The 15,515-nt window shown below is 44.1% G+C and overlaps 1 protein-coding gene across 3 annotated transcripts in view; it reads right to left on the bottom strand.

The window, feature by feature from the left end:
• Positions 1 to 15,515, bottom strand: part of SFMBT2 (Scm-like with four mbt domains 2) — a 116,081-nt gene that overhangs the window by 16,855 nt on the left and 83,711 nt on the right. For all 3 annotated transcript variants that reach the window (XM_017807858.1, XM_017807857.1, XM_017807859.1), the window contains 4 exons: positions 14,894 to 14,936; positions 14,253 to 14,323; positions 12,984 to 13,123; positions 5,434 to 5,543 (listed from right to left, as the gene is read on the bottom strand). In XM_017807858.1, the coding sequence (XP_017663347.1) occupies positions 5,434 to 5,543; positions 12,984 to 13,123; positions 14,253 to 14,323; positions 14,894 to 14,936 (364 nt within the window). The remainder of the gene's footprint in view (positions 1 to 5,433; positions 5,544 to 12,983; positions 13,124 to 14,252; positions 14,324 to 14,893; positions 14,937 to 15,515) is intronic.

Here is a 15,515-nt window from a genome sequence, read left to right as displayed (position 1 = left end):
ATTATTAAAAGAACAGCATTTTTTCTGCACCATCATTCATCTGTTGAAGTTTCCTTTTGTGCTAAAACAGATCAGAGGTTCATCAGAACACAATATCTTCCAGGAGCTCCATTTCAGGACTGTTGTGTGACGGCACAAAAAATCTTGTGCTGAAGACACTTCAAACAGCAAGAACACTGAGATTACCTTCATTTTCAAAAGTCCCATTCTAAGGAGTTCTGACAGTTCTTGAGACTAATTTGAACAACTCAGGAGCTAAAAGTCTCAATTTCCTTTTGGGGGACCAAAACCTCCTGTCTATTCTTTTGCAAGAAATTTGCATTTTGTCTTACTACCTGAAAGTCCACCAGACATAAGAAGAAACTTCCTTCAGAGCTACTTAATCACCCAGTGACACTCTGAACTCCTGAAGACAGGATTCAGAAAGGGAACTGGAATGCTCTGGTTGTAAAGGCACGTTTCATAAGTCTCCTCCTGAAATAAAGGGTTTAAGTCATTCCACTGGTCCTAATGACTTCTACCTCCAGTATTTGGCACAGAAGGCCACCTGGTCACATTAATTCCTCCTTGCAGTGCTTCAGAGGCAGAGCTGGTGTGGAAGAGAAACCAAATCACACAAGCTGTAGCTTTGAACTGACCTTCGAGGAGACCCATCACTATCCGGCTTCCACCTGGACTTCATGTCAGTGATTGTGTCCAGTTAACTTTCCACTCATCACAAACACATTCAATCTTTATCTCCCACTGTGGGAGACTGTGTGGAAAGCCTTGCTAAAATGAACATAAATTCATTTCCACTATTTTTTCCTCAACCACCAAACCAGTCATCTCATCACATCAGGCACAACTTGCCCTTTGGTTCTTGCCAGTCACCTACCGGTCCTGCATGCTCTTGGAAATGGCTTTCAAGAGTATCTGCCTGTTATGACCTGCCCCAGAAAAGGGAGGGGGGGGTAACCCAGGCTTTTATCAATAATTCCCTTGGGGTAGATTAGAGTGAAACAACACTGAATAATCGGTGTTTGAAAACATATACTGACAAGGTTTATTTTAACAATTCTGTATCAACAAGCATGCTAGCAGTCTGGGTGTTGTCATAAAACAATGCGACATAGAGATAAATTTTGGCGGGGGGAGAAACTGTTTTAGGGGAGAGGAAAACCAGGATGAGAGTAAGGGAAAAGAGAAGCTGAGAGTACAAAATAAATGGATATAGTCACCGCCCACTGGATCTGGCGATGCTTGAGAGCGATGATTTCCAGTGATGCTTGAGAGCAATGGTCTTGATTTGCAGGTGGTGGGGGAGAAGGAGAACCCAAATTCTCAAAGTCACCAGTCAGTTTATATACCCTCAGCATGCTTTTGCACCTCCCTGGCATGAGGAGTTGTTTGCCTTTTAGGGCTCAGCACTGGAGGGAGAGATGGGCCCGATTGGCCACCTGAGGTATCTTCTTGCCTTTTAGGGCTTAGCCCCTCTGAGGCAACTTCTTGCCTTTTTAGGGTTTAGTCCACCTGAGGCATCTTCTTGACTTTTTAGGGCTTAGTCCACCTGAGGCATCTTCTTGCCATTTAGGGCTTAGCCCCTCTGAGGCAACTTCTTGCCTTTTTAGGGCTTAGTCCACCTGAGACATCTTCTTGCCTTTTTAGGGCTTAGTCCACCTGAGGCATCTTCTTGCCTTTTTAGGGCAAAAGTCAAAGTCTGCAAACTCCTGGAATGCATAAATCATTAACTATTTCAGTCTCTGACACTGCCTAATAACCTTTTCAGGAATGTTAGGCTGACAGCCTGTACTGACTTGGATTCTCCCTCTTGCCCTTCCCAAGAAGGGATGTGACGATTGCCTTTTCCCAGATATCAAAAAACTTCCCTCATCCTTCCAAATATGACAGTGAGTGGCCTTGCAATGACATTACTCTCAGGCAGAGCTGGCTGCACCCCAAGTGGTTCCATGCACTTGTGCACATCCAGTGTCCAGTTTCCAGTGTATTTAACTACTTTTCCATTTACTATGGGTAACACTTCATTCCCTCAAACAGGATCAGGGACCTGGGAGGCTTGAAAGCAACCCTTACTAGCTAAGGCTTAGGCAAAGAAGACTTCAAATACCTCAACATCACCTATCACAAGGGAAAGGCAGTCTTCTAAAACATCTGCAGTAAAGAGACTTTCTTTGAAATGCAGCCTCATAAATAAGCAATGATGTCTGGGACAGGGGTAAATATTCCTAGAGTTCAGCTACTGGACTTGAGCAGCAATCAAAATTTCATTTAGTGAGGTGTCCAGGAGCACTCATATATTTTATTTTGATCAACTGGGCTTCATACAAGACTCAGTACACTCGTACTGTTTATATCCAAAGTCTTTCAAAAATATGTAAGTCCAAACAGCCCCACTTACAGCCTTTAGAAATTAAAACCCTTAAAAAGCATAAAGTCCCTCAAGCATTTTATGTAAAATTGGGAAGGCAAATCTAGATGTAGGCACTGAACTTAAAGCACCAAAACTATGAGGGCTGAATGCCTACAGCTTCGGCTGGCCCTCCTGGGAATTCAGAGGATCAAGCCTGACATTTCTAACTCATCATCACCAATAAATCAGGTTTGACTATTTTCACGGAGAGCCAGCAGCGCTGATGGGAAATGACTGCCCTCACACATTGCAGACACATCCCTTTGGACAATCTAAATTGTTTATCTTCTTTGCAAGGTGAGCGTAATTGATTCTGCTCTGGTCACTGAAGACGGCGGAGCAAACTAAACACAGGTTGCCCCAGGACTGACATAATGCATTCCTGGCAGGGCATCATTTGGCATTTGGGCCAGTGGGAAAAACAGCCTTCTCTTCTCCTCACCACCCTCCTCCCTCCCCTTTGCTCTACCCCACTGCACCGTCACTGCAAACAAACAACAACATTGCAGAGATCCAAGGAGGTGTCAGTTCCCATCAGAAGGAAGGAGGTGACATGACATGTCACACGACAGCAGCGCTGCTCCAGCTGTAGAACTGTCATCATTAGCAGCGAGGCACCATCAGAAGCCCGTGTAGCTGGAATTTGGGATACACAGGCTCATTAGAGGTCTCTGTTTAAGCTTCTGGAGCGTAACTGACTGTCGCACCTGATGTAACGTGTCATGTGCCCTCTGTATATTCCACAGTGTCTGATTTCATGACCATGTTTTATTTTCTGCTCCTGAACAATCAAATGCAATTAAAACTTCTTGATGAAGCAACTCAAGCAAACTCAGGAAGTCCTAGGGCAGCCAGACAGTCTTGGAGCATATCAACCCGCTGTCATCCACTCCTAGAAGTACCCAAACTACCCACGGGCAAGCTGGCATGGCCACCAAGCACTGCTCAGTGGGGAGAGCTACAGCCACAGAAGCCAGACAGCTGCAGGAACAAGGTGCTGTCCAGCCCCATGAGCTCTGTCTCCTCAGGAGCCACGTTGGATGGGAATACATTGCCATTCTCAGAAGTCACTTCAAAACTTGCTGTCCCAGCTCTGAGCCTGTAATGATCCATTCTGTGGCTTAATAAAGTTGAAAGATGCTGCCTCACTCACCGAGGAGCTGAGGTTGCTGCTTCCTGGGGTAGCCAGCACACAGGAACACATACACAGCCTGGGACTGGCTGGCCAACATAAAACACCGAATCTTCTTGCTGCTTTTATCTGGCAGCTATTTAGATATAAGAAGTATCCCAGCAGCCTGGCTGTCCTGCTGAGTAGATGGGAGGAGGAAACAGACACAGGAAAGGATGGGCAAAAGCATGACGGAATAAAGTAACAGAGATGGAGGTGCTCGTGACTATGATTAGCACATCAGGTTATCAGTGAAGGAGGGTAAGGGGTTAACAGGATACAAACAAGTGATGACAATCTCTAGCAGCCCATGTATTCCCAGCTGAGTTGCTCCTCCTGGTCTAAGCACACTTGGACTCAGCAGGATGCTGGGGGTTGCAGTGGATAGACGTAGCTGACTATCAAGGATTGACAGTAAAACACTTTCCAGGCTGTCTCCAATTAGAAATATGGATTGCAGCAGCCTTGAGAAATAGATACTTCTGCTTTTGCACAAGGTAAATCCTACTTTTGGATACTGCTAATTGGAAAACTGCCCAAGAGCTCAGTTCTTTGCAGGACAGGATATTAAGATGGGGCATTACAACCTGATCTCACAGCTGTAGGTGTGTAAGTACCTGTCCTATGTACCTGTAGAGTGCCTTATCTTAAGTTTGGCAGTACAAGGTGTGGAAGCCTGGAATCAGTGGAAACCAGGTCATGGACCTGTTTTTTTATGAAAATCTGCATGAGCAAGGCTTTTAGATTTCCATCCACAACATTTTAATTGACAAACACAAAAGCATGACTTTATACACGGGTGAAAGCAGCAAATTAAAAATGAGATTTTCTAGTAGCTTTTCATTTCTATTTGTACTCCTCTTTCACAAAAGCAGTTTAAGAGTATGCAGAATAAAAGGTTCTGAATTCTCTCCCTCAAACAGAGAATACATGAACTTTCTAGAGTATCTGCATGGGCCAAGATCAAATACAATAGCAATCAATAGTGCTGTATGTGGCAGCCAATCATTTCTAATAACCAAAAGAAAATTGCTTTTCTTTGAAAAGGAGTAACAGAGTTCAGTACAAAGGGTGAGCTTCGCTGCATTTAACTTCAGTACTCAGAAAGTCAAGGTGACCATTAGTCAAGGAAGAGAGCTGTTTTCAAAGAACTGTTTGTTGACATCCATCTTAAAGTGGGAAGAATTGCTCTTCAGAGGGACTCTGGAGAGAGCTGAGGTGAGACTCCCCTCTTTTAGAGAGACAATGGTTAGTGAAATACATCCTAACTATATCCATTAAATAAAGAAGACATAAATGAGTAGATTTTAAAGTTGGAAAGAGAAATTGAGTATTTACTAGACACATATTCTAGAAAGGCATCAAATCTTGACCTGAATCTCCAATTTGCTACAATTTTGTCCCAGTCAGCCTCCTGCTAAAAAACGTGCCCCTGCTAATTTGTCTGAACTTTTTTTTGTACCATTCATTCTCACCAGTTTTTTCTGCATTAGCCTGACAGGCTCTATATTAAAAACAGCAATACTCCTACATTTAGAAAGCCAGGAATTGAGTTAATTCAGTAATAGCCAAGCTTATAAGAACAGCTTATCATAAAACTCAGGACTTCACTTCATCAAAAACTGGATGGCTGCTTAGAGAAAGACAATAGAAATGAACCGTTCAGGTGAATATTTCATTTCTGAAGTTGCTATAGAAAGAATCAAATAATTCAATGAAGCAAAAAGATAATTAGAAAAGTAAAACTCTCACAAAAGAAAAAAAAAATCTTTTCTTCTCTCCTTTTCTTTCCTTCTTAGTCAGTTCCATTTTTGAAACCTCTCAAATAAAAGAACACACAGTGAAGACTTACTTTGCTTTAAGTGTTTCCTCTTGGAAATTCCACTGAGGGTCTTCCACTAGCTGCAGTTCTCGTAAAACACTCCCTGGCTTGTAAGCTGCATTGATCACCATGCTGAGAACCTATTGAGAGACAAAACCAAAAACACTGATTGTCTAAAAGCAGTCCTTGACCACACTGAATATGGTCCCAGGTGCTGCACAGGCAGGAGCAGCTTACAGGTCCCTATTTGTGTCCAAAACTGCACAAGGTAAGTGCTGGATGCAATGAGTAGAGGTCTCAGAGTGGATCAATGTGTATTGTAGGTGACACCTGAGTCTGATATGGTAAGTGCATTAAATGATGCCAGCTAACCCCAAAAACCTCCTGCTCATCAGTAATTTTTGTCTCTCTTGTGGAGAGACAGACACTCTCTCCCAAACTAGATTCCATTTGTTGCATCTATAGTGGCTCCATTTAATAAAAAAAAAATGAAAATAGTTCTGAAGGCAAAGGCACAACCAGGTACAGTGTCAGTGCACCACCACACACGGAACACTGAAGGGGAAATTCACATACTTGAGGTCACCAATATGCTTAAATGCCTGAGTGCTGTGTGCCTTGACTGTATTAGCAGAATATTAATGAAGTCTACACAAAAAGAGTTTGCAGGAGGTGTGCCTGAAACCCAGTGTGTGTCCACTCTGTACAACAAAACACATGTGCCAATCCATTTAATCCAAAGTCACTGAGAATAAAAATGATTCCTTCTATTGGCTCAGGGAATCCAAGCTTTAATAGTCTACGCTTGGCCTAGGGAGATAAACACAAGAAAAACAAATCTCTGAACAGCACCAGACCGTGTGTTTGAACACTCTGAATTGTGTGCACATGAATGACTCCACAGTGAGTCTGGATTGGTTTTCATCTAATTTAGCTCTTTACCTAATGCCTGTTCTTAATTCTTTGGGGGCCTGCAAATGATTTCAGTATGATTAACTCCTTAAAAGTTTCCCCAGCACCCATGAACGCAGTTCATCAGAAATGAAAAAATAACTAGGTCATGCTGCAAAGACCAAGGTGTTTATGTTTGGGTTTTGTCTTTTTTCCTTTGGGTTGATTTTTCTTTTCTTTAAATCCAGCAACCTGAGGATTTGCTAACATTTTGAAAACCCTGTAGGATTAATCGTTTCCAGGTAAGGGCTTCACTTAATGCTGCTCAGTACCCTGTAAAATGGCATTAGTTGGAATTGCTTGGATAGGTTATTTACCAGAAGCAAAATTTAATCTATCCTTGGGCCCTAGGAAACATTACTCAAACCACTCTTCAAGAAAGTACAGTTAGAGACACCAAAAGTCATGCCTAATAATAGCACCAACATCCTATGCAGCTCTGATCATCTGTACATTTCAGAGCACCCTATAAGGAAGAGCAGGAGCACAGTTCCTACCTCACACACGGGGAAGCTACAACACAGATTTACCTACAGCTCTCCAGCTGGTTCCTATTTCATCACACAACCCTTTACACTAGTTACTAAGCCACAATGATTCCAAGAGAATGGTTGATGAGAAGCTTGTTGCAGTATGAGAAGCTTGGCATGACCTGGCAATGTGAACTGTAAGCCCTGGAAGCCAACTGTGTCCTGGGCTGCATCCCCAGGAGCATGGGCAGCAGGTGAGGGAAGGGATTCTGCTCTCATGAGACTCCACTTGGAGTGCTGCATCCAGCTCTGGGACCCCAAATGCATGAAGGGCGTGCTGGAGCAAGTCCAGAGGAGGCCACGAAGATGCTCCAAGGGCTGGAGCACCTCTGCTCTGGAGACAGGCAGAGAGCTGGGGGTGTTCAGCCTGGAGAAGGCTTCAGGCAGACCTTACAGTATCTTCCAGTACCTGAAGGGGCTACAAGAAAGTTGGAGAGGGATTTCTGACAAGGGCATGGAGTGACAGGACAAGGGTTCAAACAGAGAGGGCATGTTTAGATCAGATACCAGGAAGAAATTCTTTACTGTGAGGTGCTGAGGCACTGGAACAGGCTGTCCAGAGAAGCTGTGGAAGCCTCATCCCTGGAAGTGTACAATGCTGGACAGGGCTTGGAGCAACCTGGTCTAGTGGAAGGTGTCCCTTCCCATTGACAGGGGGGTCAGAACTAGAGAATCTTTAAGGTCCCTTCCAATCCAAACCATTCTAGAACTCTGTGAAGAAAGCTCCAGAGTGAGCCCATCCAGTTGCTCATCCACATCTTTTCTTGCCCGTCTCCCACCAAAAGAACTGATGGGGCACTGCCCTCTGACACACAGACACTGAGACCTGATGTAGAGAAGCCAAAGGTCAGTTTTCAAAACACCAAGTGCCTGTGTAGGTCCCACACTCATTTACAACTCATCAGGTGTGTTCCCCTCTTGATCAGCAAATCCATGGAGTTACTTAACAACTACACAGGAGCCTGTTGGCAAAGCTCTTCTTAAGCCCACTTCTACACCCACCCTGTTTTTTGGTGGGATAGCCAGGAGCAGAAAGCGTCTTGCTGACCAATTCCTGGAAACAGTGCTGTCCTGCCCCTTTACCAGGGTGATGGGTGTTTGCATAAGTTGTCAGAATAGTTAGGAAATGAGCAAGAAAAAAAAACAACGACTCTGCAACACCAGTGTGGCCATGTCTGGGCATTATCCCAGATCCTAATCAATTCCAGCCCTGCAAAGGGACCTGTGATGCCAGGACTTTTCTCAAAGCTGGCTTATCATCAGCAGGACTCTGTAAACTTCCAAACTCAGTTTAAAAAAAAGAGTGTTTTGCAAGAACAACCATTTCCCTTTCAGGGAAGAAAAAAAAATGTTTTTTAAAACCTCTGCCTTTTACTCTTCTTCAAATAAGTTACTGGGTTTGGCATTTCACCCTACAACAGAGTTCTCTACCATGTTACCTTCTAACAACATTATCGCTTCATATTACACAGAGATGTAAACAAACAGATACTTGGAAAAGACTAACAGTTATTAAAACAAAAACAGTGACAAAACCTACATCAGTTTCCAGCTTTCCAGTTTCTGACTTTCTCTGGAGGTGGAAAGTTACGTCAACCATATCAGACTGGTCAAATTCCCTCTGGCTGGAGCGGGGACCAGCCTGAGATTCTGGTACTTTATTTTCAGCCCTCTCCATCAGGAATGCTTTGGGTGCAGCCAATTGTGCCTTGGAGCAGAGTGGGGGACAAGGCAATACCAGGCTTTGCTGCTATGCACAGATGAGGTTTTATTTTGATACTGCTGAACTTTTGATTTTCAGAGGATGGAGTCACATCACTGACTGTGATCACTCAGCACCACCACAGGCCTCTACCCAACCTTAGAAGTACCTGACATCTTAGCAACGAAGTTTTCCAGTTCGTGTATTTTCTCATGCACTAGGGCTCTTTTCTGAGCATATCCAAATATGCCTAATGCCACTGGGAAGTTCAGCACTTTTCTTCTCATTATATCTCTTTGGTATTCACACATTTTCTATCTTTACCCTTCTTTAAATGGTCCCAACCCTGGATGAAGTTTTCTCAGGAGTTATCACTGACAAGGTGCAGCTCAAAATACCATCACAACCTCTTTTGTCCCGTTCAAGGTCCCAATGATCAGCATCCTTAGGAGGAGAAGCTCAATTTCCCTCCTCTATCTGAGATATAACCCCACAGTTACCTAACAAGTGGGATGCTAAGTCCCAGGGTCAAGGTAGGACAGTAAACTTTATTTTATTTTACTTGGAATACTGATGGGGCACAGAATGAGAAAGGAAAACAAGCTATTTGGGATTCTTTCATTAGGTGATCAAGTATCTAAAAGCCATCTTTTGTCACAGTCAAAGCTGTAGCATGGAAGCACTGGCATGCTTAGGGTAGTCCACAACATTCAAAGATACAGATGGTCAGTTCCTAACTTGGAGGAACTATTACAGACAAGCCAAAGTCCACAGAGCTGTCTTGAGGAGGATGTTAGTGAACCCTCTTGCAGAAATGCAGTTTATACCTTTCCAGACTTTAGAGGTTTCTGTCATTCCAATATCTGGTCAGTAATGATAACTCTATCAGCCTGGCTAAATCATATACCTAAGGCTCAGTGCAAGCGATTTAATTTTCTGAGCACCATGATTTAATTATGCAAATTTCTCCTAAGAAATCATGCTGTGCTACAAAAAGTGCAAGTTGCAGAGTGTAATAGCCTTTCTTCACAAATGCTAGCTGATTTCTCCTGTTTGCATCAGTTGGACAGACACATTACCTTTAAGTCCATTTTCTTTTTAAACAGAGAAAGAGCAAAGTGTCTTAAAAATAGTAAGAGCAGTAAGCAATGAGGCTAATTAATCTTTACAGCATATTTCTCTAAAATAGGGTGGGTTATAGATCATCTGGAGTCTTAAAAAGACACCTCATTCCATTTTACAATGTTGCTGTGGAGCTGCTGGCGCAGACGGACAAACTGTTTTTAAGTGTTTTTTAGATATTCTGACCCAAGAAACTAAATCTAAAGCTGACAATGTGTGTTTAATTTAACTTAAAGTCAGCATTTATTACGTATCACAGCTACTTTACAGTCACCACTTTTCAGCCCAGGTGCAATTGCTGGATGGCAATAGCTGATGTCTCCACTGTATTTGGCTCCAAGTTTCAACTTCTTTTCCAAGAAAATATCTCAGGAATGAGAAAAATTTTGCAGTTGATGTCAAACAACAGGCATTACCAACTCACTTGCCTCTTACAGTGAAAGAAACCACAATAAACCACTGGTCCCAGCAGAAACTTGTGCTGGTACTGGGAATAATGAACAGCTTAGGCTTTAAAAATAAATTTGGCACTAAACAGCACAAGAGCTACTTGTTGCTCACCTAAGGCTTTGCAGGGATGCAAGAGTACACACAGGGTGATGCTTCACTGCATCAGTGATGGAGGTAAGGACAAGATCTTGTGGGAAAAGGGCTGAGGAGCATCATGAACTACAGCTGTGTTGAATTTCTGGCTACAGCCTCAGGATTGAGTGTGGAGGAAGGCAGAGGATGGGGAGCTACTCCCTCAGCACCCAGCCAGGAGCAAGGTCTCCCATCAACTGATGCCAGAGAGGACATCTGCTCTCTTCTTGCTTCAGGTAATCCAGGATGGGGAATGGGGCAGGAGTTGGGTATTCAGCTGGTTTTAGTCCAGGCTTTCTATCAGTCTCAAACACAGAAACATCTCCATCACAGACACTGCTGCCCACAGTGAACTGGCTGGCAAACAGTACAGGTTTTTTAACCAGAGTAGCTCTAAAGGCAGTGAGTTATGGCTGGAGATCAGGGTGATTAAAGAGGTTCTCATCAGGCTGCTACTGCTTCAGTTCCCCTTTCACAGCTGTGTTTTGAGTTGTCTTTCCCACCCTCCCCCATGTGTTGCCAAAGTAAAGCCCATCTATAATTTATCTATTCCAGACAAGTTATGCTGATGCATAATTTACAACAGCTTGCAATTTTCCTATATAATGAGAAAGATAATTATAAAGCATTTGTAGTCTTGGGGACACACCATCAGCAGGTGTAAAGAAAAACCAAAGCATCAAGCTCAGCACCAAGACTGTGTCTGGAGGGATGGGGACCCTTGTGAGCTCCTCAGCTCTGCAAACCCTCACATTTACAGCCTTGGGCTGGAGGAGGTACCTCCTGCACTGCTCTCACCACTCAGCTCCACAGTCCTTCTGGGCACTCTGGCATCTGTTACAGAACATCATCTCAATGCAGGGATGTATTCTTTGTCATTTCTTGCCTGCTCCATGTGCTGGGTACCCCCATCCTCCCCACTGCCCACAGTTCTCTGAGCTTCTGGCACCTCTCTTATCTCAGTAACAGCTGATAGGAGTCAGGTGTATCTCCCCTACAGCAACATCATGAATTTCTTCTCTTCACCCTTTCCAGAATTTGGAACTGGTTCCCATGGCCAGAATGAGCTTAAGGCCATAATAAGCTTGAATTTATCTGCAAAATAACACTGACCAATGCTGGGCCATTGCCATTGTCCTGTTCCTTGGGAAGTTGTTCATGTCTCCAAAAACAAGATTCCCATGTCTCTATGACACTGCTATTTGTTCCTTCAGCAAACAATTCTGCAAGGAGGCAGAGCAAGAGAAAACAGACTGTTCTGTAGGAAGCTCAGGCTGGTTTTCATAGTGGGCAGTTAGTCCCATTCTTGAGGAATTTGGAGAATTTGGTATTAGCAAAGGCTGAAATACCAAGGGAGGACCTGGCAGAAGCTTTGCACTGCTTATGTTTTCAAAATCCAAATTCCAGGAGGAAAGGAGGAAGAAGCATTAGCATAAGTATTGACTGTGCATGCTTCATGTTTTTCCCCCATGTTGCTTTTTCATGGCCTGTTTTTCAAGTAGCAGCAGATTGCTAATGCTCCCCATCAGCAAGCCACGATGGACTTGCTTTCAAATTTGGCAGCTGTCAGCTCTTGCTCTGCAACCACTTTATCCTGCTTTCTGCTGAGGGCTGTTTTTGACTTGCTTCTCTGAGACCCAAGCGTCCCACCTGCACAGGCAGCTGGATTTCTGGGCTTTTGTGTATAAATTAGTGCAGGTGATGAGGAACTGAGTGGAGACATGGGAGTCACACTGCAGTACAGTACTGGATGTTTTCAAAAGTGGTGTTTTATTTGGGAGGAATCTCACCTTCCAGGTATTCCTGTTAAGGGCTGGATTCATCTAATTTCAGACAACTGCAAACATCCTGAGCTGGGCACTGAGGGTCTTTCAAATACATCAGATAAACAGATGCTTGGAAGTTTCCGTGTTTTTCCACCAAGGGCAGAGGGAGCTCGGATATTCCCGTGCATCTACATCAAGTGGGGTTTATTTAGGTACAGAACTGAGAGCTGGAAGATCTGGATTTCTGGAAGACCCGAGTCAAACTGAAACGGTGCCTAATGGAATTCTGTTTATCCAACAGTACCATCCTGTCCTCTGCCACCTGCACTCACCTTGCATTTTATCTCTGCATGGACTACCAATATTTGTGGAAAATACTTATGAATTTGTTTCAAATCAGGCAGCTTTTCTCTGAGGTGAACAGCAAGTGCTCAGCACTCCGGATTTGTCCCAAAGCAAGCCCTGACTGGGTCAGGATGAAATCAGCACATAGCACACACCCCTGCTTTAGCTTTCCATCCTGTTCCCCAATGTTTTGGGCCCCACTGGACCACAGTCACACACACATGGTCACCCACACTGAATCTGCTGCCCAACAGTATCGTGAATGCTGAGAAAAAGCTGATGGCAACAACCACAGAGGCCCTCTCTGGGGATGGCTCTGGTCAGAACCTGAATTCTCTTGCACAGTTAGACAAACCTTACTCCCAAACCAACACAATTCCCCATGTTTCAAAAACATCACCTCTCCCATCAAAACCCACAATGCACATACCTGCCCCGTACTCCCAGCTTGCAGTTTTGCCTTATGGAAACCGCTACAGAGCTCCAGGACAATTTTAGGTGCACTGTTTCCCAATTCTGGGCCTGGCAAGCCACACCCATACTTTTCCCCTGAGATCCCCCCAAAAGACAGCTGAGCCATACCTCCTTGAGGACCAGCACACACTTGCCAGGCCCCACAGACTGAGGTAGCTCTGCGATCCTGCCTTTGTTTAAATATGGACCTGAGAAGCAGCGGTGGTTGATGTAGAGCTGGGGGCAGCAGTATCTCCCATTGATGGTGCCTGCAAGGAGAAAGTAGCATTGATGTGCCTGTTGCACTGTTGTATGATAAATCAAGAGCACCTCCTCCTCCTAGATGTGGGAAGGAGGGGAGAAGAGTAGAGAGGGCACAGAATTCTTCCCTGGGACAGAGGGTAGGGAAGCCCCCGCTACTCAAATCTGTCCAACAGGGGAAAAGCAAATGTTTTTAATAGTGACTGATTTGGCTGCACTCCCTGCTGAAAGGAGAATGGGGAAAGGATTTCATTCATGACGGGACTCATTGCTCTTTCATAACTCTCGTTGCAGATGGACATGAGCAACTCAGTTGCAACCTGCCTGAAAGGGGTCCTACAAGCTGACTCTCAAAGACAGGGAATCAGCTCAGGGAGAACATCCATGTGGAAAGCCCTAGAAACCCCTCTTCAGCTACTGTCCAATGCAGTGCCATTCCCCTGATCCACCATGGGTATACAGAGCAGTTTTCCTTGTCTGGGCTAATTATAATTGGCTCCTTTATAGCCCATGGAGAGAAATAGGCACTTTTAGATATTATTCATGTGCCATCCAAGTGGTTATCCACTCCTTTGGCTATCATACCCAAAAAGACCCTTTCATCCCCGTTTGATTGTAACAGGGCCTGGGACATTGGCTCCAATGCCAACGTGTGTCCCACAGCCTGCTGAAAAAAAAAGCAAGTCAAATCCTGCCCCTCCTGCTGAGTCTGCACCATTAGCTGGACGAATATTGCACTCTCAGAGCCTCCTGCCATTGCTAAAGGGGAGAAAACTTTGCAGCAGCCATGCCACACTGTCCTGATGCCAACACAGGGACCCACTGAGGCCTGGTGTACACAATTTCACTGATGCCAATTAACAAGTCACATCCATCTCCACCAGGGTTTCATTAGCCTGGCCCTAACATCATTCAGCTGAAATGAGCAAGCTCCAGGGGAGCTCTGACAGCCCCAGCAAGACACAGTGCTCACTGTGCAGGACCAGATCCTCACCTGCTGTTCATCATGCACTGTTGGTGGGTTTACACCACTTTATACCCCCAGAGGATGTGGTTCCATCTCCCCACCCATATGACAGCTCTCTCCCTTTTTGGGGTCATCCCCCTCCACACAGGTCCTTGAAATAAGGGCCTTACCTGTTGTGTCTGGCTGAGGAACCGGGCAGAGGTCATGAGGTATTTTCTCAACAGGCACTGTGGATGGTAACCTGTCAAAGAGCAATTTTGGTGTCATTAAAAGTGTCAGACAGGACAAAAGGCCAGAACCAGCCTTCAGGATTGACCAGAAGATACACCAGCACCTGCCTGGGGCAAGGAATGGAGATACTTCAAACACAACCCCACTTCCACATGGTTTATCACAGCCCAGGGCCAGGGTATTGCAGAAGAAGGAGCCTGATCCACCCCTCCTCCAAAAATATACTCTGATCTGTGAGCTTTAGCCCTGCAGGCTGAAAATATTCTCACTTAAACTCCTTAAATTCCAGTTTCTACAAACTGGAAGGGATAGATAGGGAAATGCCCTCCTGGTACATGTCCATCTTCCCTAAGAATCCCTTACTGGCCATCAGACACAGGCTGCAAAGACCCAACCAGTAAAACAATTTCTGTTACAGAGACTTTCTAGCAAATATACTGGATTTAAAAGAATCCTCTTGTCGACTGTGCTGCAGTGTCTGGACAGTAGTTAGCTAAGCCACACAGCTGCTGTGTATTATCCCCCCTGGAAGACCTGATGCATTCCTGTAAAAATACCACCTTAAATAACAAAAACTTACTGCTTTTCTGGTTGCACAACTGCAATTCTTCTCTTCCTTCGCACTGCAAAAATGAAGCAAGGAAGAAAAAAATCATTTTGTACCCTTCTGTCCTATAAAGTGCACCCTGAATACATAAAAAGCTGTGTAAATGCACTGACAATAAAAAGACTTCCAACACAATGAAATGGTACTTAATTACTATCACCATCTTTCCTTGGTATTTTTTAACTAAGTCACTACATCATTAAAACCTACTTTAAAGATGTAATAATACATTTAATCTTTCCTCTGGAATGCTAATATTGTGTTTTATGGGATCAGTATAAAAGAAAAAATTAAAATAAAAACACAAATATTTTTCCATACAGCAACACATATGGATAAGATTACATTTTACAAGCATGATTACCTCCAGCATAATTTATCCCTCACTATAAATTGTGATAAGGCTGCATAATGTTGCCATAGCAGTATTCTCTCAAATTAGGCCCTGGCTGCCTGATTTTTAACTTAAGCATATTTAACTCTTTGAAAGGGTTGACACATTTTAAAATCTGCCTTTCAGATGCTAATTAATGTAACAGTGAGGCTAATTTTTCACTTGGTGGCTTGAGATCCGTTGGATAGTTTAGAACAGGAG

The sequence above is a fragment of the Lepidothrix coronata genome, unplaced genomic scaffold (genome assembly GCF_001604755.1).
Source record: "Lepidothrix coronata isolate B3197 unplaced genomic scaffold, Lepidothrix_coronata-1.0 Scaffold20, whole genome shotgun sequence".
NCBI lineage: Eukaryota > Metazoa > Chordata > Aves > Passeriformes > Pipridae > Lepidothrix > Lepidothrix coronata.
This window is presented reverse-complemented; position numbering and strand designations above follow the sequence as displayed.